This window comes from Lepidochelys kempii, chromosome 7, assembly GCF_965140285.1.
Source record: "Lepidochelys kempii isolate rLepKem1 chromosome 7, rLepKem1.hap1, whole genome shotgun sequence".
Taxonomy (NCBI): Eukaryota; Metazoa; Chordata; order Testudines; family Cheloniidae; genus Lepidochelys; species Lepidochelys kempii.
Genome location: NC_136386.1, coordinates 1394051 through 1417436, shown reverse-complemented (window position 1 = coordinate 1417436; position 23386 = coordinate 1394051). Strand labels below are relative to the sequence as shown.

The 23386-nt window shown below is 65.8% G+C and overlaps 1 protein-coding gene across 3 annotated transcripts; it reads right to left on the bottom strand.

The window, feature by feature from the left end:
• Positions 1 to 210: 210 nt before the first annotated feature.
• Positions 211 to 22445, bottom strand: QARS1 (glutaminyl-tRNA synthetase 1). Of its 3 annotated transcripts, XM_073350861.1 has the most exons (24): positions 22296 to 22445; positions 19990 to 20137; positions 18619 to 18728; positions 17758 to 17833; positions 12792 to 12856; positions 12426 to 12479; positions 11887 to 11944; positions 10597 to 10668; positions 9991 to 10076; positions 9285 to 9371; positions 8284 to 8383; positions 6990 to 7068; positions 6629 to 6737; positions 6159 to 6289; positions 5777 to 5869; positions 4397 to 4534; positions 4223 to 4310; positions 4003 to 4146; positions 3767 to 3871; positions 3426 to 3518; positions 2754 to 2881; positions 2145 to 2211; positions 563 to 688; positions 211 to 454 (listed from the first exon to the last, which is right to left on the bottom strand). In XM_073350861.1, exons 1-24 carry the CDS (start codon positions 22413 to 22415, stop codon positions 404 to 406), a joined length of 2328 nt encoding a protein of 775 aa, XP_073206962.1. In that variant the 5' UTR covers positions 22416 to 22445; the 3' UTR covers positions 211 to 403. The 3 variants fall into 3 exon arrangements, with proteins under 3 accessions (XP_073206962.1, XP_073206963.1, XP_073206964.1); XM_073350863.1 differs by lacking the exon at positions 211 to 454 and having other exon boundaries at positions 598 to 688; positions 2774 to 2881; XM_073350862.1 differs by lacking the exons at positions 17758 to 17833; positions 18619 to 18728.
• Positions 22446 to 23386: the final 941 nt, after the last annotated feature.

Here is a 23386-nt window from a genome sequence, read left to right as displayed (position 1 = left end):
GGTTACCCTACAGCCAGGAGAGGGGCAGGATTCCAGCCCATAAAGCTCAGCACAGCCTGGCATGGTGGGGCAGGAGGGAGGGGAAGCTCCCCCAGCAGGGCAGCCTGAGGCTCCTCCCCATGGTCAGGCCTGGGGGGCAGCAAGGTTGGGGGAGCCTCCAGCACAGAGGCCTTTGGGTCCCCACCCCATGCCAGTGACGCAGGCGGGAAGGCGGCTCCAGTGCTCATTTATTGCGGCGACATGTGCCAGCCCCGCGGGGCTTGTGTTAAGGCAGCTGTGGCCCTCATGCATGTGCCAGGCCCTTTGTCCATGGGTCGCGCTCTCCCCATGCCCAGAGGGACCAGGCGCTCCTAGGACAGGCCTGGGCACAGCCAGAGCCAGCAAGGCAGCAGCAGTGTCTCCTTCACACCTTGCCAGGGTCCTCCTTCAGCATCACCGTCCTGTTTAACACCATCTGTGGGAGGAGAGGGAGAGGCACTGAGTGAGCCCGGGAGGCCCCGGGGCGGGGACGCCAGCTGGCCCAGCCCCCAAGAGCCGAGCAACAGAGACCCCAAGGACTCACCTTCCCCTCCGTGCTGTCGGGATCCACCGAGAAGTAGCCCAGCCGCTCAAACTGGAACTTGTCAAAGGGCTTGGCGGAGCAGATGGATCTGTCAGCCAGGGCGCTGTCCATCACGCGCAGCGAGTCCTGCAGAGAGCGGCACTGCTCAGCGGCTGGGCCCCCGGCTCACCCAACAGCCAGGGGAGAGGGGCACTGCTCAGCGGCTGGGCCCCCGGCTCACCCAACAGCCAGGGGAGAGGGGCACTGCTCAGCGGCTGGGCCCCCCGGCTCACCCAACAGCCAGGGGAGAGGGGCACTGCTCAGTGGCTGGGCCCCCGGCTCACCCAACAGCCAGAGGAGAGGGGCACTGCTCAGTGGCTGGGCCCCCGGCTCACCCAACAGCCAGAGGAGAGGGGCACTGCTCAGTGGCTGGGCCCCCGGCTCACCCAACAGCCAGAGGAGAGGGGCACTGCTCAGTGGCTTGGCTCCTGGCACACGGCTCACCCAACAGCCAGGGCCTTCCAAGTGGAGTGGCAGGGGAGAGCCCAGCAGCAGGAGAGGAATTATTTAAGCTCAGTACCAATGTGGACACAAGAACAAATGGATATAAACTGGCCATCAGGAAGTTTAGAGTTGAAATTAGATGACGGTTTCTAACCATCAGAGGAGTGAAGTTCTGGAACAGCCTTCCAAGGGAAGCAGTGGGGGCAAAAGACCTATCTGGCTTCAAGACTAAGCTTGATAAATTTATGGAAGGGATGGTATGATGGGATAACCTAATTCTGGCAATTAATTGATCTTGGACTATTAGTAGTAAAGATGCTCAATGGCCTGTGATGGGATGTCAGATGGGGTGGGATCTGAGTTACTAAAGAGAATTCTTTCCTGGGTGTCTGGCTGGTGAGTCTTGCCCACATGCTGAGGGTTTAGCTGATCACCATATTTGGGGTCGGGCAGAGGCCCTGGAGGTTTTTCACCTTCCTCTGTAGCATGGGGCACGGGTCACTTGCTGGAGGATTCTCTGCACCTTGAAGTCTTTAAACCATGATTTGAGGACTTCAATAGCTCAGACATAGGTGAGGGATTTGTTACAGGAGTGGGTGGGTGAGATTCTGTGGCCTGCGTTGTGCAGGAGGTCAGACAAGACGATCGATCGTAATGGTCCCTTCTGACCTTAAAAGTCTATGACTCATGACCAGCGGCAGAGGGAAGGGAGACCTGGGGGGGTCCGCAGGGCAGGCTCCCTGGCTCCTCAGCTTGGTATCTCTCACTCTCCCTGTCCCTAGCCCTGAGCTGCGGGAGTGCAGAGAACTGGGGGGGGTGTCCGTATCCCCTGTGCCAATGGCCCCCTGGAGAGGGGTGCTCTCCTCACTCCCAGGCTGGGTGGAACCTGTCCCAGCAGGTCATGTGCTCAGACCCTCCCACTCCAGGAGTCCCCCGGCAAGGCCCCAAGCTGATGGCCCTGCACTCCCAGCCAGAGAGGCCCCTAGCCAGAGGAGGGAAAGCACGGCAGTGGCCTGGCCGCAGGGCGGTGCTCGGGGCAGCTAGCGAGTAACCCTGTCACAGTAGTGAGCCCTAGCCCGTAGCACCTGCCAGCACTCACGGGGTTGAGGTCACTCAGGAATCCAGCTGGCACCTCTGCAGGGTCCTCGGGGTTTTTGTGCAAGAACCTGCAAATAAGACAGGGCCAGTCAGGGCCGAAGTGGGGGCCCCCCAGGCAGGAGTCCCCGGGCTGGCGGGGTGGGGCGGGGGACCCTGCGGGCAGGAGTCCCTGGGCTGGAATCCCTGAAATCCTTCCCCAGCCCCCTGCAGTGACCAGCTGCTCAGCCTAGCAGGGTCTTACCCTGTGCCAACCCTCCAGCCACCCTCTGCTGAGCCAGGCGAGCCCACTGACGTAGCAGCCCCAGCAGTGGCCACCAGGGCTGCAGCCCTCCCCCCGCAGCAGCCTGGGAAGCGCAGAGATCTCTGGGCATGTGGGGCTGGTGGCTGGTGTGTTTCCCAGCAGGCAGGGGCTGGCACAGAGTTGCCTGCGGATGCCAGGCCAGCTGGTGAGAGCAGGAAAGCTGCTGAAGGGGCAGCTCCGGGCTCACCCACTAAGTGAAGCTGGGTGGCGTTAGCTGCGCCCAGCACGTGGCTCCACACGTACAGCAGGGCTGGGGCTCCTGCCCCCACCGCTCCGAGACAGCCCAGAGCCAGCGCCCCCCGTACTCACAGCCGCTCGTAGAGCCGCACCTCGCAGACCAGCGGATCCGACACCCAGTGGATGAAGGCTTTGGGCTTCTCCACAGAGTTCGACTTTGTGCACGTCACCTCCAGCTCCATCACCTGCCCGCCAGCATCCTGAGCAAGGAGAAAGAGGAGCATCAGGGGCCAACGCCTCACCAGGGAGCCCCATGGCCTCCGGCCCGCTGGCCACCACACAGCCAGCATGAGGAGAAGGGGGCTCTGCTGCGTGCCGAGCGGCTGGGGGCTGGACAGCCAAGGCCACCGGCTGCCTGTGCCAGCTCCCGTCCCTCTGCAGAGCTTCCCGCGGCTCCAGGAGAGCAGCTGCGCCTGGCGAGCTCTGGCCTCCTTATCGCAGGGGAGGCCGTGCCACAAAGCAGCAAGGCCCAGTGACAGCTGAGCCCTCCTTGGAACCCAGGTGTCCTGGCTCCCCCCACCCAACCCTCCTCATAACCCAGGAGTCCGGGCTCCCCTGCCCCGCCCCCCGGAACCCAGGTGTCCTGGCTCCCCCACCCTCTGCTCACTGCTCGACAGGTAGCTAACAGTGATTCGGAAGGCACGCCCCCTGATAGTGACGAGGCAGGTCGCACCAGGCAGCCCCCTGGCACATCAGTGTAACCGCAGGCGACCCCCGGCAGTGGCTGTGCCGGTCCCGGCCCACCTTGATGACGTTCTGGACAGCAATGACGTAGCCGGTGTGTCTCAGCCCCACTGGCTGGCCGGGTGCCAGCCGCTTGTAGCCTTTGTCCATCACCTGCAAGGGGAGAGCCCGGCCCGTGTTACCTGAGCTCCGGCCCCGGCCCGGCCCCCCCGCCCCCCCGTCAGCCGAGCTCCGGCTGGGCACTCCCGTTCGGCAGCTTGCAGGGGCCTCGACTGACCAGCCCAGCCCGGCTCCCTGCTTGGGCCCCAGCTCCCAGTGCCCATCCCCCCACGCCCCATTCCCCACAGGGAGGAGTGGGTCCCTGCCCTGGAGCCAGGGCAATGCAGGTGCCCCCTGCTCACCTCCCTGAAGTCGCTGTGCTCGATGTAGATGGTGGCCTGGAAAGGGACTTTGTGGAAGCCCTTGGTCTCGTCGGCTGGGAAGTTGGGCACGAGAACTTCCAGGGCCTGGAGGGGAAGCAAGCAGGTCAGCGCCAGCAGGGGACCATGCGGGGCCCCTTTGCACCCCAGGCCTGGAGCCGGGAGAGCCCCTGGCCTACCAGCCCCCCCAGGCGCCCCTCCCCGTGCGCCAGCCTCACCTTTTCGGTGGGGAAGTTGGTAATGGTGACTCGGAGGGGCTCCAGTACAGCCATGGCCCGGGGGGCACACTCGTTCAGCACCTCCCGCACGCAGGCCTCCAGCAGGTGGGGTTCCATCGTCGTCTGCGCCACCGTCACCCCCACCTGCGGGGACAGGCTGCGCTCAGCTCCCGCCCAGGAGGGGCGGCCAGCCCCGCTCCCCCCGCCCCAAGGCACCTACCCGCGCACAGAAGTTGTTGATGGCCTCGGGGGGGAAACCTCGCCGGCGCAGGGCCGTCAGCGTGAAGAGCCGCGGGTCGTCCCAGTCCCTGAAACGGCAACACCAGCCGTGACCAGCAGGGTGCGGCGTGGAGCCAGCCCCCGCCTGCCCCCCAGCAGCCCGCGCAGCCCTCACCTGACGGCGCCCGCCTCCACCAGCCGGATGATCTTCCTCTTGGAGACCACGGTGTAGAGCAGGTTGAGGCGTCCGTACTCCCACTGCACGGGGCAGTACACGCCCAGCGCATTGCACAGCCAGAAGTAGGAGGAGCGCCTGGGGGAGCCACGCAGCTGGTCACGCCTCGCCTCCCACTTGCCCCCCAGCCCTGCCGCTCACCCCCTGCTCGCCACCGCCCCCCCAGGCTCTGCCGCTCACCCCCTGCCTGCCACCCCCCCCAGGCTCTACTGCTCACCCCCCTGCCCCCCCAGGCTCTGCCGCTCACCCCCTGCCTGCCACCGCCCCCCCCAGGCTCTACTGCTCACCCCCCTGCTCGCCACCGCCCCCCCCAGGCTCTGCCGCTCACCCCCTGCCTGCCACCCCCCCCCCCAGGCTCTGCCGCTCACCCCCTGCCTGCCACCGCCCCCCCCAGGCTCTACTGCTCACCCCCCTGCTCGCCACCCGCCCCCCCAGGCTCTGCCGCTCACCCCCTGCCTGCCACCCCCCCCAGGCTCTACTGCTCACCCCCCTGCCCCCCCAGGCTCTGCCGCTCACCCCCTGCCTGCCACCGCCCCCCCCAGGCTCTACTGCTCACCCCCCTGCTCGCCACCGCCCCCCCCAGGCTCTGCCGCTCACCCCCTGCCTGCCACCCCCCCCCCCAGGCTCTGCCGCTCACCCCCTGCCTGCCACCGCCCCCCCCAGGCTCTACTGCTCACCCCCCTGCCTGCCACCGCCCCCCCAGGCCCTGCCGCTCACCCCCTGCCCGCCACCGCCCCCCCAGGCCCTGCCGCTCACCCCCTGCCCGCCACCGCCCCCCCAGGCTCTGCCACTCACCCCCTGCCTGCCACCCCGCCCCCAGGCTGTACTGCTCACCCCCCTGCCCGCCACCGACCCTGCCGCTCACCCCCTGCCCGCCACCGCCCCCCTAGGCTCTGCCGCTCACCCCCTGCCCACCACCGCCCCCCCCAGGCCCTGCCGCTCACCCCCTGCCCGCCACCGCCCCCCCCCAGGCCCTGCCGCTCACCCCCTGCCCGCCACCGCCCCCCCCAGGCCCTGCCGCTCACCCCCTGCCCGCCACCGCCCCCCCAGGCTCTGCCGCTCACCCCCTGCCCGCCACCGCCCTCCTAGGCCCTGCCGCTCACCCCCTGCCTGCCACCGCCCCCCCCCAGGCTCTACTGCTCACCCCCCTGCCCGCCACCGACCCTGCCGCTCACCCCCTGCCCGGCCCCCCCACACCCCCATGCCCTGCCGTTCACACCGCTGCCCCCTGCCAGCTGGGCTCAGCCCCAGCTGCGCTGAGCTCTCCACAGCCGTAGGCACTGCCCCCACAACCACAGCGGCCCCAAGGCCCCGCCTCACCGGGCCTGGAACTCCTTGGTGCAGAGCGAGTGGGTGATGTGCTCAACGGAGTCGCACAGACAGTGGGTGTAGTCGTACGTGGGGTAGATGCACCTGAAATGCAAGGCAGGGCCTGAGGGCAGGACATGTGGCCCCTCACCAGCGCCTGCTCCTCCGCCCCCCCCCCCCGAGACACCAGCCCCTCGCCGGCGCCCGCTCCCCCCCCGAGACACCAGCCCCTCGCCAGCACCAGCCACCACCCCTGCATCCAGGTCCCCTGCACCGCTCTAGGCAGATACTTGCATCTCCGGGGAAGCAAGGCCCCTCCACCCTGGTCCCATCCCCTCTCCGGTGGGGTCGGGCCAAAGGGCAGAGCCCGGCGGGCGGGCGGGGACCAGCGTACCATCTGTCCCCGCTTCGGTGGTGTGGCGTGTATTTGATGCGGTAGGCAACAGGGTCCAGCTTCCCGTCCTCCATCACCAGCTTCATTCGCAGCGTGGCCTCCCCCTCCTCAAACTTCCCCTTCTTCATCCCCTGCAGCGACAGCCGGGAGAAACCAGCGGGGACCATCAGCCACAGCCTGCAGCCTCTGCACACAGGGGGCGCTGTGGGGGCGGGGCAGGGGGCGGGAGGAACTCTCAGCGGGGGGTGCCGAGGGGGCGGGGAAGGGCAAGTGCCCAGCGGGGGGTGGGGCCCAAGCGGGCACCCAGTGGGGGGGAGGAGGTCGCCAAGGGGGCGGGGCAAGCACCCAGCGGTGGCGGGGGGGTTGCCGAGAGGGCCATGCGAGCACCCAGCCCGGGGAAAGAAATCACCGAGGGGGCTGAGCTGAGCTCCCAGAGGGGGGCGCTGAGTCCCTTTGCAAGGCCCATATACCTGGAAGAGGAGGAGTGACTCTTCCACGGGCCGATCCCGCCATGGGGAGGGCGGAGGGTTGTGGCCTTTGATTTCTTCTACCCTCTGATGGCAGACGTAGGCGTGGCCCCTGGGGAGGAGAGAGACGTCACACCCGCCCCACACACGCCCACCGGGGACATGGCCGAGTGACTGCTCAACACGGGACCCGCCAGTCTGGCACTGGCAGGGAGCCCAGGGGGACCAGGCTGCTCGCAGGGAGCCCCATCAGGCTCCATACTGTCCCCACAGCAGCCAGGCACACCCTGCCCCTCAGAACGGCCGGCTCCACCGCCCCGTGCAAAGCCTGTCCCATGGGCCCCCACGTGTCCCGCACACTCACCGCTGGATGAGCTCCATGGCCCACGCATACAGCTGGTCGAAGTAGTCTGAGGCATGTGTCACAGCATGTGGCTTGTAGCCTATGGGCAGAGCGAGCCCATGAGTGAGCGCCTCCCTCCTTCCCTCCCTCCCCGCCCCCACCTGGAGCACCAGCCTCATCCCCGCTCTGCCCCAGTGCCAGGGGGCTGCCCCTGTGTGACAAAATGGGGATTTTCTCATTATGGTGTAAGTGAATCTTATTGTTTTGCATGAATACTGTATGTGCCTCAGTTTCCCTGTGTGCTGCATCAAAACCTCGGTGATGGAGACAGGGGTGTGTGACTTTTGCCGAGACCCCCGGGGGCAGGTGAGGCGGCTCCGGCTGCCTGCACTTAGGCGATGGCCGATGCCCATCGTAACCTGAGACCCTGGAGGGGGATGTGACCAGGTGAAGAAAGACAAAGAGAAGGGGGAGCAGTAATGGGCGGGGGAGGGTTGGAGGTCAGGTGGCTGGAGGTTGGCAGTCTGGGTGGAGTGGCAGGAAGGGAATCCAGGCCGCCTGGCCCAGGACTCCCAAGATGGACTTGCCTGAAAGTCACGGATTTCTGTGCTAACGAGCTCTGTTCTACGCTGTGTTCCCGTCGACTAATAAACCCTCTGTTTTACTGGCTGGCGGAGAGTCACGTCTGATGCGGAGCTGGGGGGCAGGACCCTCTGGCCGCCCAGGACCCCACCCAGGCAGACTCGCTGGGGGAAGCGCAGGGAGGGGCAGAGGATGCCGAATGCTCCGGGGTCAGACCCAGGAAGGGGGAAGCCGGGTGAGCTGTGTGTCCTGCAGACAGGCTGCTCCCAAAGAGGAGACTTCCCCAGAGTCCTGCCTGGCTTCGTAGGGAGCAGTTCCAGAGCATGGCCCCCATGACTCCCTGCCCCCCATTGGCAGCATGCAGGGACCTTCCAGGAGGCAGCTGACTGAAATAAGGAGGGGCCAGGCCAGTGCCCCCCACCTCACCCCTGGGCAAAGGCAGCAGGTTCTGTTCACCCAGCAGCAGCTGTGGGAGCTCTGGCATCTCCCTTGGGTACCTGGCTGGTCCCTCTCCACCCCAGCTGCTCCCCCCACAACCTCCTAGTCATCCCCCCATTCCTCACCCCAGCGGTTCCTGCTCTGCCTCCCTCATCCCCCACTCCCGCTACCCCCCCAGCCACTGCCCCCACCCCTTGTATCCAGCTATTCCCCTCCCCCATGCCTGGAACCCAACCATTCTGCCCCCCTGCCCCCACCCCAGCCAACCCCCTCCACTTTCCCCCAGGCCCCGTACCCAGCCACTCCACCATGTCCCGGATGGCGGTGAAGTACTTCTCCTCCTCCTTCTCGGGGTTGGTGTCGTCGTACCGCAGAAAGCACACGCCCCCGTTGGCCTGAAAGGGGCCACGGCCTGGTCAACCCTACGCCCGGCACTCCCTGTGGCCGCCACCCCCCGTGCCCAGCACCCTGCCAGGGCCCACCACCTCACCAGCCCCCATGCCCACCAGCCTGCTGGCGCCCCCCACCTCCCCCAGCCTGCAGCCTCCCCCCACCAGCCCCCCCCACCCGCAGCCCCGCCCCCCCCACCCTGCCGGCGCCCGCCCCCCCCCACCCACACTCACCAGCCCCCGCGCCCACCACCCTGCTGGCGCCCCCCACCCCCCCAGCCTGCAGCCCCGCCCATACCCACTGCCCCTGCGCTCACCACCCTGCCAGCGCCTGCCACGCCCCATGCCCGCAGCCCCGCCCACACCCGCCAGCCCCATCGCCCATCACACTGAGGAGAGGGCAGGGCCAGAACAGGCCAGGGGCCTGGATCTGGCAATGGGGCAGGGCAGCTCCGGGTGCTGATGGGGCTCAAGGCCTTTAGCACATGGCTTGTCTCCAAACCCCCACCCTTCTCTCCAGCAGCTTCTGGGAGCCGGCCCCTGTGTGGGGTCAGGCGTGAGAGTGCTGGGCTGAGCTCAGACTGGGTGCCACCGACAGGGGCCTGTCAGCAAAGTGCAGTGGCTCTGCGCCATGAGGGAGCTGGGAGGACACATCTGTCCCAGGGGTCAAGGCAGAAGCTCACCTTGGCGTAGCGGCTGGCTTGGGGGGGAGGGGTATGGCTCACCTTGGCATAGCTGGGGGGCCTCGGGGGGTACAGCTGGCTCGGAGGGGATGGGGGGCTCACCTTGGCATAGCCGGGTGCCCCGGGGAGTGTGGCTGGCTTGGGGGGGTGGGGGTGGGGCTCACCTTGGTGTAGCCAGGTGCCCCGGGGGGTGCGGCTGGCTCAGAGGGGATGTGGGAGCTCACCTTGGCATAGCCGAAGTTGAAGTTGATGGCTTTAGCGTGGCCGATGTGCAGGATGCCGTTGGGCTCTGGAGGGAACCGTGTCCTCACCTGAGGGGAGAGGAGTTCCCAGACCCACTAGCCCAGTGTCCAGAGCGTTACTGGCCCCGGGCCAGGCCATGCGAGGTGAAAAGGCGCCAGCCTCATGTCCCCCACCCCACCCCCACGGGACTTGGCCCACAGGCCTGGCAGCCTCCAGCCCCTGGGGACAGTGGGCTCTAGTGATGGAGCGAGAAGGGCCTAGAGACAGAAAGAAACCGGCTCCCAGCAGTGACAGGGCAGGGTGGTGCCTCTGGGCTCTCTCCCGCTCCAAGCTGTGCTCAGCCCCGCTCTGGGCTCTGACCTGTGCCAACAGCCGGAAGGAGGATCTCTGGGGTGTCTGACGCCCCTTCCTCATAAAGCCGGCCAGAGGAGGGTCTGGAGGGATCTGTCCCGTCCCTGGGTTCTATCCCCAGCTCTTCTGCTGTCCTTGCCACCAAACTTCGCCTACCCATGCCTCAGTTTCCCCATGTGGCCCAATGGCCTCTGAGGCCCATTGTGGGGGTTAATGAGTAGATGGACAGCACTCGTTACTGTGGTTAGTGAGTGACAGGAGCAGGCAAGTCACAGACACTGCAGAGCCCCTGCCTCATGCAGGATGAAGGGGGGCTGGGAGAAGACCCTGACCCACCTGCCCGCCGGTGATCTCCAGGTGCTGCTTCATCAGGGCCATGGTGTGGGGCGTGATCACGTAGCCTTCTGTCTTGTAGTTCTCACCTGGGGGAGCAGGGAGCTGTGAGCATGGGGAGGGGGGAGGGCTGGGGCACAGTGCCCCAGTCAGCGGGAGGGGAGGCCCCCGCCCTGGTGCTGGGCATGAGCCCCCGGCAGGGAGGGAAGCGTGGGACTCCACACACTTGCCCCTCTGCTAATGGACCCTGCTAGGGGCAGGCTGCACCCTCCTGTGGTGGGCAGGGACACAGCCTGGTGCGCCCCAGCAACTGCCCCAGGGCTCCACAGCTGGGCTGCCCAGCTGGGGCACCGGAGCCAGGCTGGGGCAGGAGGCTCCAGTACCCCAGCCAGCACCACCGCCCAGCCCCCGGGGAAGCCAGGCTCAGACTGGGCACCCCCAGCACAGCCTCCAGAACACCTGGGGCAGGACTAACAGCAGGGCCCGACCTTGCCCAGCCGGCGTGGGACGGACCCTCCCGTCCCGAGCCCCTGAGCACCCCCGGGCCTGCCCACGCTGAGCCTGCCAGGCCGAGGTCCCAGGAGCCCAGAGCAGGCAGGCCGCACTCACCTGGCTTGTGGAATTTGAGGGCTTCTCCCCTCAGCTGCTCCATCAGCGACTTTGTCTCCAGGGTCACTCCTCCTGTGGGAGCAGGGAGGCGAGGTGCGTTAGCCTCTGCCCCAGGGACCCCGCCCCTCGCTCGCAGACCTCCGGTGCCGCCCGGCCCAAGGCCCTTCCCCAAGGGCGCCTGCCCAGGCCAGGCCAGCAGCACTGCCCTGCCAGCCCAGGCCGGTTCCCAGCCCCGTTCTTCCCTTCCCTTCCCTTCCCGAGACCCGCACAGAAGAGAGGGGAATGGAGCTGGTGCGCTGTTGGCCATGCAGCAGGGACCATGGAACCAGCGGGGATAGGCCTCGGTCCCATCTGCCCCCCCATCGACAGCAGGAGCGGCCAGAACCAGAGGGCGGGGGGCGCTAGGCAGCAGGAATCAGGGCCCAGCCCAGGACGCCAGTTCCCAGCTGAAGGCAGGGAGCCGATCCACCAGCAGGGTCGTCCCGGCTCCTAGGACGAAGGCCACTGACAGTGGCAGCTCCCAGCTCCAGGACGCTGTGCGTGCGGTTAGTCCTCCAGAGAGGAACTGGCCTGGCAGTCGGCCCCAGGGCTCCCTGAGACCCGGGGGGAGGTGTAGGTGGGGGGCAGCCCCACGACCCAGGAGGAGCTGTCCCAGGCCCGGGCCGGGGGGTGGTAGGCGGTAGGTGGGGGGCAGCCCCACGACCCAGGAGGAGCTGTCCCAGGCCCGGGCCGGGGGGTGGTAGGTGGGGGGCAGCCCCACGACCCAGGAGGAGCTGTCCCAGGCCCGGGCCGAGGGGCGGTAGGTGGGGGGCAGCCCCACGACCCAGGAGGAGCTGTCCCAGGCCCGGGCCGGGGGGCGGTAGGTGGGGGGCAGCCCCACGACCCAGGAGGAGCTGTCCCAGGCCCGGGCCGGGGGGTGGTAGGTGGGGGGCGGTAGGTGGGGGGCAGCCCCATGACCCAGGAGGAGCTGTCCCAGGCCCGGGGGCAAGGGAGGGCACACTGAAATGCAGTTCACCAGGACCAAGCAGTGTGGCCAGGGACTGGGCCGCTCCGGGGGCTGGGCACTAAGTGGCATCCTGTCCTCACAGTCCACCCCCCCTGCATCTTCTCTGGGGCACATGGAGCAGCCCAGGCCAGAGCTCTCCAGGCAGCACCTTCCCCAGCCCCAGTGCAGCAGGCCCAGCCGCGGGCTGTTTCTGGCCTCCAGCTCAGCGGCTACCCATGAGGGCGCAGACGAGGATGCGGGGAGTCCCCAGACCCTGCCCAGCCAGACCCGCACAGCAAGCTCACCATTCTCCTCCAGTGCCTTCTGCTGCCTCTCCACCTCGGCCGGCTTGGCCTTCCCAGCCTGCAGGGACAGAAGGGGAGCAGCCTTCAGCGCTCCCGGGGCCCTGAGCCCAGCCAGCCCCGCCCCCGCGGCAGAGACTGGACACTGCGCACCCGTCCCGCAAAGCCCAGCCTCCTCCCCAAGGGCCACGTCTCCCACCACGCTGCTTCCCGCAGTCAGAACGAGCCTGGGGCTCTGGCCAGGCAGCGCTGGGGAAGGGCTCCAGCCCCCTTCAGCTCCAGTGACCTCATACGTGCCCCCATAGCCCAGGGCACTGCCAACAACCCTGCCCCCCATAGCACTGCCAACCGCCCAGCCCCTCTCTCCATAGCCCAGGACACTGCCAACTACCCAGTCCTGCCCCCCCATAGCACCGCCAACCGCCCAGCCCTGCCCCCCCATAGCCCAGGGCACCACCAACTGCCTAGCCCCTCCCCCCATAGCCCAGGGCACACGCCCCCAGCAAGCCAGGCTCGGGGTGCCCCTCCTGCTCACACGGTACCTTCTGTTTCTTTTCCAGGTCAGCTTCTGTCTTTGGGCCCAACAAGTGCAGCACCTGCAGGAAAGGGAGTGGGGCCTGAACAGGGCTGGACAAGGGGAGAGGGGGGGCAGGAGTCTGAGCGGAGTCACTCCCCCATCAGCCCCCCCACTCAGGCTGGAGCCCAGCCAGGATCTCAGTGGTCCCTCTCCTCGGCAGGGCCAGGAGGACCATCCCTCCACTGCCCTGCCTGGGCCACGGGCCTGCTCCCAGGCACTTCCCGCGTGGGACACGAGCCGGGCGCAGGGCTCCTGGTGGCCAGCGCTGTGTTCAGAAGCCAGGTCCCGTCGCCCGCTGGGCTCAAAGGCAGCCCGGCACAGCCACACCTACCTGCAGGTCCACTTCATTCTTAATGCTCTTGCCATCCGCCCACCTCAGACTGCCACGCGCCTCGCCTGCAAGTGAGCACAAAGGGACGGGTGTGGGCAAGAGACAGGCTGGCAGGCCCCAGCTCAGCGATCCCCCTGGGACAAGCAACGGCACCTTCCCCTTGAGTCAGGGCCGCAGCCTCACTCAGGCCACCAGCTGCTGGCCAAGGGCAGATTCCAGCAGCCTCTCTGCTGCCAGTCTGGACAAGCCCCAAAGCCACCGGGTGCAGCAGGGCCCCGGCTGCACAAGGGTGGGAGAGCTGCAGAGCGGGCCTACAGCTGGGGAGCTGGTGCAGCCCCCAAGCACCAGCAGCCCTGAGACAACAGGCTGCCGGGCCTTTAACTGCCACATCGTCCACAGCTCTGCAGAGCACTGGCATGTACAACACTGGGCCCCGTCTACACTGGGGCTCCCAGGGCCTCTGCCCCCAGGGCGGCTTGCCAGAGGTTAGCCATGGCAGGGATGTTTTCGCAGAGCTCCCTTGTGTCAGCAGGCCACCCCGGAGGGATCTCGTACTGCTGGGCTTCCCCGCTGCACAGTCGCTCATGGCAGGGGCCGGGCAGCTCTCCCAGGCAGGGGCTGCCTGAGACGTCTGCACGGCAGCCAGCACCGTCAGTGCTGCGAAAGGCCCGTCCTGCGTGGCAGCTCCCAGCCCGGCTAGCGACACACACAGCTGGTGGGCAACAGGTGTACACTTGCCCAGTTGGCTCAGGAGCCGCAAGGAAGGAGGACATCGTTTCTGAGAAGACGGGGCACTGGGCAGGGCCAGGACCTGAGGGGCACCGAGCAGCCTCCCTCTCAGTGCTGGGCGGCCGGCTCTCGCTCACCTGCTCAGGGGCTAACCAAGCACTGCAGGGCGTGGGGAAGGAGTCTCCTGCAGGGCAGGGGGCAGTGACCTTCGGGGATTTCGACTTCCTCTGCAGCCTGGGGTGCAGGTCACTGAATCATTTCCCAGCCATGGGGGGCCTCAGGCACTGGGGCCCTCGGCAGCGATGTACCAGAGGTGACCTTTACCGGGTGAAATCATGTTTTTACAGCCCCAGGAAACCTAGTTAATCCCAGTTTAAGGCATTTTCTATTAAAAACTGTCTCGTAGCCACTGCGCCTCCTCTTATTCCATACTCACAAGACCGCAGTCGGGATTAATTTAGGGCTGTACAAATAAAAAGTAAAAGTGCAGCAGGCAAAGCACCACACTGTGTAATTGTAGCATTGAGCAGCCCAACGCCAATGTGGGTTTTGGGTCAGTGTTTTCTGAAGGAAGTTACACATCTCGTGACTCATTTCAATATTATCGAAACAAACCCATTTAATTGCATGAAAAGGCCGATAACGCAGAACTGCAGGCGGGGAGCGGGAGGCGATCAGAGGCGTGGCGAGCTGCAGGCGGGGAGCGGGAGGCGATCAGAGGCGTGGGGAGCTGCAGGCAGGGGGCGATCAGAGGCGTGGGGAGCTGCAGGCAGGAGGCGATCAGAGGCGTGGCGAGCTGCAGGCAGGGGGCGATCAGAGGCGTGGCGAGCTGCAGGCGGGGAGCGGGAGGCGATCAGGGGTGTGGTGAGCTGCAGGCAGGGAGCAGGAGGCGATCAGAGGCATTGCGAGCTGCAGGCAGGAGGCAATCAGAGGCGTGGCGAGCTGCAGGCGGGGAGCGGGAGGCGATCAGAGGCGTGGGGAGCTGCAGGCGGGGAGCGGGAGGCGATCAGAGGCGTGGGGAGCTGCAGGCGGGGAGCGGGAGGCGATCAGAGGCGTGGGGAGCTGCAGGCAGGGGGCGATCAGAGGCGTGGCGAGCTGCAGGCGGGGAGCGGGAGGCGATCAGAGGCGTGGGGAGCTGCAGGCGGGGAGCGGGAGGCGATCAGAGGCGTGGGGAGCTGCAGGCAGGGGGCGATCAGAGGCGTGGCGAGCTGCAGGCAGGAGGCGATCAGAGGCGTGGCGAGCTGCAGGCGGGGAGCGGGAGGCGATCAGAGGCGTGGGGAGCTGCAGGCAGGGGGCGATCAGAGGCGTGGCGAGCTGCAGGCGGGGAGCGGGAGGCGATCAGAGGCGTGGGGAGCTGCAGGCGGGGAGCGGGAGGCGATCAGAGGCGTGGGGAGCTGCAGGCGGGAGGCGATCAGAGGCGTGGGGAGCTGCAGGCGGGGAGCGGGAGGCGATCAGAGGCGTGGGGAGCTGCAGGCGGGGAGCGGGAGGCGATCAGAGGCGTGGCGAGCTGCAGGCGGGGAGCGGGAGGCGATCAGAGGCGTGGGGAGCTGCAGGCGGGGAGCGGGAGGCGATCAGAGGCGTGGGGAGCTGCAGGCGGGGAGCGGGAGGCGATCAGAGGCGTGGGGAGCTGCAGGCAGGGGGCGATCAGAGGCGTGGGGAGCTGCAGGCGGGGAGCGGGAGGCGATCAGAGGCGTGGGGAGCTGCAGGCGGGGAGCGGGAGGCGATCAGAGGCGTGGCGAGCTGCAGGCGGGGAGCGGGAGGCGATCAGGGGTGTGGTGAGCTGCAGGCAGGGAGCAGGAGGCGATCAGAGGCATTGCGAGCTGCAGGCAGGAGGCTATCAGAGGCGTGGCGAGCTGCAGGCGGGGAGCGGGAGGTGATCAGAGGCGTGGGGAGCTGCAGGCGGGGAGCGGGAGGCGATCAGAGGCGTGGGGAGCTGCAGGCAGGGGGCGATCAGAGGCGTGGCGAGCTGCAGGCAGGAGGCGATCAGAGGCGTGGCGAGCTGCAGGCGGGGAGCGGGAGGCGATCAGAGGCGTGGGGAGCTGCAGGCAGGGGGCGATCAGAGGCGTGGCGAGCTGCAGGCGGGGAGCGGGAGGCGATCAGAGGCGTGGGGAGCTGCAGGCGGGGAGCGGGAGGCGATCAGAGGCGTGGGGAGCTGCAGGCAGGGGGCGATCAGAGGCGTGGCGAGCTGCAGGCGGGGAGCGGGAGGCGATCAGAGGCGTGGGGAGCTGCAGGCAGGGGGCGATCAGAGGCGTGGCGAGCTGCAGGCGGGGAGCGGGAGGCGATCAGGGGTGTGGTGAGCTGCAGGCAGGGAGCAGGAGGCGATCAGAGGCATTGCGAGCTGCAGGCAGGAGGCTATCAGAGGCGTGGCGAGCTGCAGGCGGGGAGCGGGAGGCGATCAGAGGCGTGGGGAGCTGCAGGTTGCCAGTCCAGGTCCATCTGGCTGTGCAGCGCCCCATCAGAAGACCAACTGTGATGCAGTGGTTAGGCAGAGCCTGTTCCTCAGGTGCGAATGGATGTATGCGAAGATTGAAAAGATCCGTTCTTTGCTTCCTGGACACTGATGCGGTTCTTTTCCCAGGTTCAAGCGGGTTTAGGCTGGTATGAAGCAGCGCCCTGCCCTACATTACTTTTTCCCAAGAAACTGCCTGCCCTGTATTGGCTTTCCGTCCGGTTGTTGGGTTCAGCGTGCGGGGGCTGAGCGGGGCGGGCAGCCTGTCCTAGACAGGAGCTCAGACAGAATAATCTCGTGGTCCCTTCTGGCCTTAAACTCTCTGACTTTGCTCCAAACAAGTTCCTGTTTGCAGGGGTGTGAGCACTAGAAGGGGCCCGAAGCCAAGGCAGTGAGCCAGCAATGGTTTAGTCACACACAAAAGGAGACCAGGAGGGGGGACTCCAGATAACGCGCCAGCGTGGGCCACCTCTGCCCTCGATGGCGCAACACACATCACTGCAACAGCCAGACCCACAGACCAGGGAATCTCCTCAACGCAGCCCAGCAGAGTGCCTGGCGGTGCCAGGGCACAGGATGGTTGGGCAGGCAGCCCAGTGCCAGGGTAGGAGCCCTGCTCACAGCCACATGGCTCTGTCATGAAGCGTGGGGGAGTCAGGGTCTTGTACCCTTCTTTCCTGCGATTCACGGTCACCGTGACTCTCGGCTGGCCAGTAGAACAGCAGGTTTATTACAGACGACAGGAACGCAATCCAACCCAGAGCTTGCAGGCATGAACAGGACCCCTTAGTAGGTCCTTCTGGGGGATAGAGACCTTAGACCCCCCAACTCTGGGGCTCTCCCCTCTTCCCTAGCCCATTCCAAAGTGAAAGAAAAACCCTCCAGCATCCCAACCAGCCTCCCCCAGCTCCTCCTCCAGCCATTGTCCAGTTTCCCTGGCAAAGGTGTCACCTGGCCCCAACCCCCTCCTGGCTCAGGTTACAGGCTCTCAGGTATCCCATCCCCAGTGAAACTCCCCTGCCACGTTCCCAGGTCAACACTCCCCCTCCCTGCTGCATCACAGGCTCTCAGAAGCATTGCCAAGGGGATCCTCTAGACAAGGGGCACACACAAGAGCACCACCAGGGAGCTAGCCTTCAAACCAGATCCTGCCAGCCCAGCCAGCCTGAGGGTCAGGAGGGACAGAGGCAACCAGCACAGGGTCAGATCCCGCCGGCCGATTCCCAGGCCCTGCCCTGCTCATGCCCCTAGTCCAAGACACAGCCACCACCAACTCAGCTCCAGAACTGTTCTACAGGCTCATGGCCAACAAGCTGTGGCTGTACCTGGCCCTACTGCGCGTGCTCTGGCTATGACTCTCGGGTGCCTGCCACCCTCATGGCCAGCGAGTCACCAGGGCAGCAGCTGAGCACACACTGCGGCTTAGCTCCCAGAGCAGTGCTCACAGCCCTATTCCAGCCCCCAGGAACCTGGCAGATGAGGGGCAGGCATGAGGCATGGGGAGCAGTGGGGAAGTTCCAGAAGGATGCTGGGAAAGCAGGGTGCTCTGGGAGGGGGATCAGAAGAGGAGGCACAGAGGCGACCAGGTACAGAGGAGATGGGCACATGGATGCTGCACCTGGTCTGTAAGAAGCACAAGGAGTGAGCCCAGGTCAGGGGGAGGGAACAGAGCCAAGGGACATACTGGGGGGGAAGAGGGAAGGTACCTCTTGATCCATGCCATGGAGAACCACACACAGGTCACCCCCCGGAGACCCAGCCCCCGGCCCGCCTGAGCTGCAGACTCACCCATCAGCAGCCCCATGTTAAAGCGGTACCGCTCCGACAGCAGCTCAGCTCGGTGCTTGTTAATGGCCGCCTCCACCTAGACCGAGCAGGAGAATCCAAGTGGTGAGCCGGGCAGGAATGGGCGGGGAACACAGGCTGCAGGGCAGCAGAGCAGAGACTCACTTGTAACTGGTGCCCTGACAAACTCCCTAAGGGAATGAGATCGGCAATGGGAAAGGAGGGGCTGGAACCGGCACGGGCCAGACGGGCTGGGCTCAGACACACAAGGGAGCTACCGGTACGGCCATGCTGGCAGGGAGCTCCCACCACAGCAAGGGCCCCTCATCTCCTCTAGAGAGAGGCCCAGGCAGGAAGGGCTACAGGCCAGCCTGGGCCTGTCTGCATGGCTGGCCCCATCCTCACTGGCGGGGCTCTGACATGGATAGCAATGGGCACTATCTGCTCTGTGCCCTGGGACTGCCTTGCAGTCCCTGCAGAGCTCACCCGGACCCCCAGCCATCCACTCTCGCTGGCACAGAGCCGCAGCAGCCCTGCAAGCACAGCGGGCACCGGGTACCTCCGGTCTCAGGCTGGCGTCAGCCTCAGAGGCAAGGGAGGACCAGCGGCGAGTCCTGAAACAGGAGCGTTGTCTCCCAGGCCCTGAGAGCAGCCCGCTAACAGAAATGGCCTCCTGCCAGCTCCCCCACCCCCGCTCGGAGCAAGGACCCCACCCACAGCCCACCAGCAAGCACCTCCTGGGGTGCCATTAACACGGCCTCCTGGCTCCCCAAGCCATGGGCTGCCTTTCCACCGCTCCGCACGGCGCAGCAACTCCGGGACCCACCGGCTCGTCCCCATCCCACCCCTGGCCCTTGCACTCACGGCCTCCTCTATTTGCTCGGGGGTCACCACAACCCCCACGCCACACTCGTGCTCGAAGTCTGCCATGTCGATGGGGTCCAGTGGGTGGCTCCGCACATACTCCAGGGCAGCTGGGGAAGGCAAACAGGCAGCTCACGCAGGGGGCATTTCCATGCAGCGCCGTGGGCTGCTTCACCCAGGCTCCAGACCCATAGGGGTCCCTGCTTGTCCACAAGGGCCTCACAGACACATGGCCTGTACCCAGGCAGCGGCAGCTGGCCCCCTTCCTAGGGCTTCAGGCTCATGTTGCCCAGCAGGGCGAGGTGCCCAGCTTCTCACAGTACAAGCCTGGACCAGGCAGAGTGGAAGGCAAGGCAGGACATCGGCCAAATGGCTCCTGCTCCACCCCCCAGGTACCAGATTCCTCATCTGCTGCCTTGGACTTGTCACATTGCCTCCAGATCTGATCCTGGTACAAACCCAGGCCAGTTCCTGAACTGTAAGGGGGCTCGTGGCTTTGCCAAGTTCTCCCATATGCCGCTAGGTCCTGGGGTCCGCTCTGCAGGCTCACTGCAGCGCGCTTGCTCAGCTGAGACACGGGATGCGTTGGTCCAGGGGGACCCTCCCACTATGCACGCTGGGGCTAGCGACACCAGAATATGGGCCCTGCACTCCCACCCTCATCTGAACCCTGCAGGAAGCAGCTCACACAGCTCGCTGTACACGGACACGGAAGAGGTTGGGATCCAAGGCAACAAGACTTGTTGGGGCTCCTTATTCCCACCCAGAGACCAGAGCAGGATGCTCCTTGCAGCGTGTTTCTCAGGTCTTTGTCCAGCCCTGTTTAAAGGCCCTGCGTGACAGATGCTCTCCTCCCTTCCCTGGGGAGACCAATCCACGAGGAAAAGCTCCTCCTTGTTAATGCAGCCGCAGACAAGCAGCACCAAAAGGAAGCAGCCTCGGGGTCTGACTGCCAGGGATGGGCAGAGACCACCACAGAGGAGCCTGTGCTGACCCCCAGACGCCTGTGCCTGGAGTGACCAGGCTAAGCTGTGCGTTAGACCACTTGGCAGATGAGGTAGGGAAAGCCTGAGGCTAGGGGGAGAACATACACTCTCCTGCTGGGAAGGGGCTGAAACATCCGATTTACACTGGGAATCACCCCCACAGACTGAACTGTAGGCACAAGGGGGTGAGACGCCGCCTCAGCAAAGGGAGCTGGGGTTAGCACTTTGCATGCACAGAGCATGCCGCAGTCTGGCCGGGAGAGGGAGCAGGGAATTCAAAGCACGCTGAGCTGCTAGATCTCAGGCCAAGGCTGGGTCAGCAGAGCCCACGCTGTACATGGGAAGGCAGAGGAGCACATCTAGCTGCCTGCCTCCCGTATCATACCACTGAGCTGCAAGTCTGTGAGGATCTTCCTGCTGGTGATGCAGCCCACAAGGAAACGAAGACGCTTTTGGTCCTTAAGCCGGGAAGCCACATTATACAAGAGGGTACCAGTCGCCTTGTCAACAGTTGGGCCCAGGATTCCTTGTGCCTAAAGACCAGGAAGGAAGGACATAGTTAGAGCGACACTATCTCTTCACTACCAGTGCTGCCAGGGCTTCGCTGCTGGGGCATGGACTCTCTCTCCGGCAGGGGGCAGCGAGGTCGACAAGAGAATTATTCAGTCAGCCTAGCAGTGTCTACACCAGGGCTTAGGTCAGCTTAACTACAGTGCTCAGGGTTGAATTTTTCATGCCCCTGAGCAACACTAGGTCGCCCTGACTTTTGGGTGTAGACCAGGCCTGAGCCAGCATGAAAAGGGAGTCGAGCAGGACCCTGGCATGGAAGAGGCAGGGATGTTTCCTCTGAGAAACCCAAAGGGAAAAAATCTGTGAAGTTAGTGTGGTGGGTGGCGAAGGAAGAGAGTGAAAACCAGGCCAGTGGGGAGGAGTGGGGCAGCCAGGGCAAACCCCTCTCCTTGTCTTAGGGAGGGTGATGAAAGAGGAGAGAGCTCAAACTCAGCTGTGCCTTGGTGGGGCTCTGCTCCCGCTGTGGTTTGAGGGTCACAGCTAGGTAAGCAGTGCTCCCTCTGCCCGACTCTCCCCCTGGAGCACACGCTTCTCCATCAGGAGAGGCCATGTGACCATTAAAAATGTACTATCCGAGCCCTGCTTTCAGCCGCACAAGGACTCCCAGACAGAGCTACCCAGGAAGTGCTGAGTTTAAATGGCATCTGATTTGTATGGGTAGGAGTTAGTTTCGGTTTCTGCTTGTTGCAAAGAATCCCACTGTAAAATCAAACATCTGAATACTACAAGCCCACCCTCTCCCTCTCATAAACCCACCCCCACGCCTAGGGGTCTTGTCACACACTAGGGAGAAGCACTAGTTTCAGCATTCAGCCATGGCAGTTACAGAAGCATTCTGTGAACTGAAGCTGACACAACCTTCCTAAAAGGGGCACATCCAGATACAAAGGCTGCGTTTCAGAGGAGCAGCGTGTTAGTCTGTATCCGCAAAATGTAAAGGAGTACTTGTGGCACCTTAGAGACTAACCAATTTATTTGAGCATAAGCTTTCGTGAGCTACAGCTCACTTCATCGGACGCAACAAAGGCTGTGTGGTAAACAGTCGGGTCACTGACCACATCTTACAGTGCTAAAACACACAAATGATACAAATCCAGCTCCCTGGTTATGCTCTGTGGGTGCCAGCCAGTCTCCCTGTGTGGGCAATGAAAAGCCAGTGCAGTCCCCAGCATGTTCCCAGCGCTGCAGAGCCTGGGTTTCACACACCCAGAGCCGGGCTCAGTTGCCAAAGATAACGGGTTGGTGGCTGTTTCGAGAGAGGAACACGGCTGGGCATGCACCCTACGCTATTGTGCCCTCATCCTGGGGCGCGCTAGAGCAGCGGGAGGGGAAGGCAGAGGAAGAGCGCAAGGAAGTTGCCAACTCGGTTAGCTTGAGGAAAACTCTTCTCTGGTTCTGCGCACAGTGTCTCGGATGGTAACGATTCCGCCCTGCGTCTGCAACCCGCACCCAGGCCCTGACCCTTACCGTGAGCCACACGCATACTGGGCCACACTCAGCCCAGGCGTCAGCAGGCCCAGCTCCCAGGGACGTCGGGGGCGCCGAGCCTGCAGACACCAGGGGTGCGTTGGGGACCGGTGGGCACTCTCCTGGGGCAGCAGGGGGTAAGAGGAGGGGACAGAGGGCGCACAGCAGGGGCAGGGCTAGGAAACTGGCTGCAGAAAGGGGGGCCTGGCAAGGAGGGGAAGGGCTGTGTTCAAGCCAAAGGGCAGGGGTCACAGTGGGGGCCAGGGGTGCAGGGCAGGGGTCAAGGGACGGCGTGCAGGGGTCAGAGGTTAAGGTGAAAGGCACAGGGCCAGGATCAGAGGGGGCAGGGGTCAGAGGGCAGGGGTCAAGGGTCAAAGGAAGGGCACAACCGCCAGAAGGCACAGGGGTCAGAGGTCAGGCACAGCTCGGGGAGGAGCCTGGGGCAGGGATCAGGTTAGAGGGCAAAGGTCGCGGCCTGTGTGGGCCGAGGGTCATGGCCGGGGTCAGAGGTCAGGCACCGTTCAGGGAGGAGCTAGGGACGGGTTAGAGGAAGGGTCGCGAGAGGGTCGGAGGTCAGGGTTCGCGAGGCCCGGGGGGCCCGGCCAGCACAGGGGTCAGGGGTCAAGCAGAGCTCGGGGCGGGGTCAGAGGTCACCTGGGTCACGGCTTCCCGGAGCAGCGCGCTCAGCGCCTCGTTCTTCAGGGTCTCGCGAGCCTTGGGCTCGCTCAGGCCGATGGCCGCGAAGAGGCTCAGCGCGTCCGGCCCCGCCGCCATGCTGCCGCCGCTGCCCCGCCCGGCAAGGGGGCGGGGCCCGCGCCGCCCAATCAGCGAGCAGGAGGCGGGCGCTGCGGGGGGCGCCACCAATCAGCGGCGAGGGCGGCCCTGAGAGTCGATGGCGGAGCACGTCAGCATCTGGCTCCCCGGCAACCCGGCCAATGGGGACCGAAGCCGCCGGAGGGGGCGGAGCCAGGATTGCGGCCGATTGCATCATTTAAAGGGCCAGGGCCAGGCGGGAGCCACGTGGGCGGAGCGGCAAGGGGCCGGGGCCGGGGCCGGGGGGCTGTGGGGTGGGGCGGGGCGGGGCGGGGAGGGAGCCGAGCCGAGCCGAGCCGCCGGCACCCCCCCCCCCAGCACCGTGCCACGTGCCGGGCCCGCCCGCCCGCCGCGGAGCCCCGTCTACACCAGCTTCGCCCTTCCCGGGCTCTGTCTGCGCGGGGGGTCCGCGGGCCGGGCGCCGGGCGCCGGGCGAGGCCGCCGGGGCGGAGGGGAGCCAGGCGCGGGGAGCTGGCTGAGGTCACGGGGCGGCCTAGGAGCAGCGTTTCCCCAGCCCGGCTGCCCCCAGCCCGGCTGCCCCCAGCCGCTGGGGCCTCGCCCGCTGTCCTGGGCAGAGCCAGGCTCTCGCAAGGCGCCCGGGCCCGTCTCCGTTTGCTCCATCAGGGCAGCGGTTGAGCTCAGGCCCCAGGGCCGGCGGGGCTGCGGGTGAAGCCTCCAGGCGTGGGGGCCTGCGGCCTCCAGAGAAGTGACAGCCGGGCTGTGGCGCGCCCTGGCCCCGGAAAGCCCACCTCCTTGCCCTTGGGAACGGCTCGTTTCCCCCTAAGCCAACAACAGAATTAGCCATTTCTCAAAACAACGGGGAGGCTGCTAGCCATGGCCTCTGTGGAGGAGGCTGCAGCCTGCCAAAGGGGCTGCCGCTGTTGTCGGAGGGTTGGCCTGAATCCGCCTGGGGGTGGGTGCATTCGTGTCTG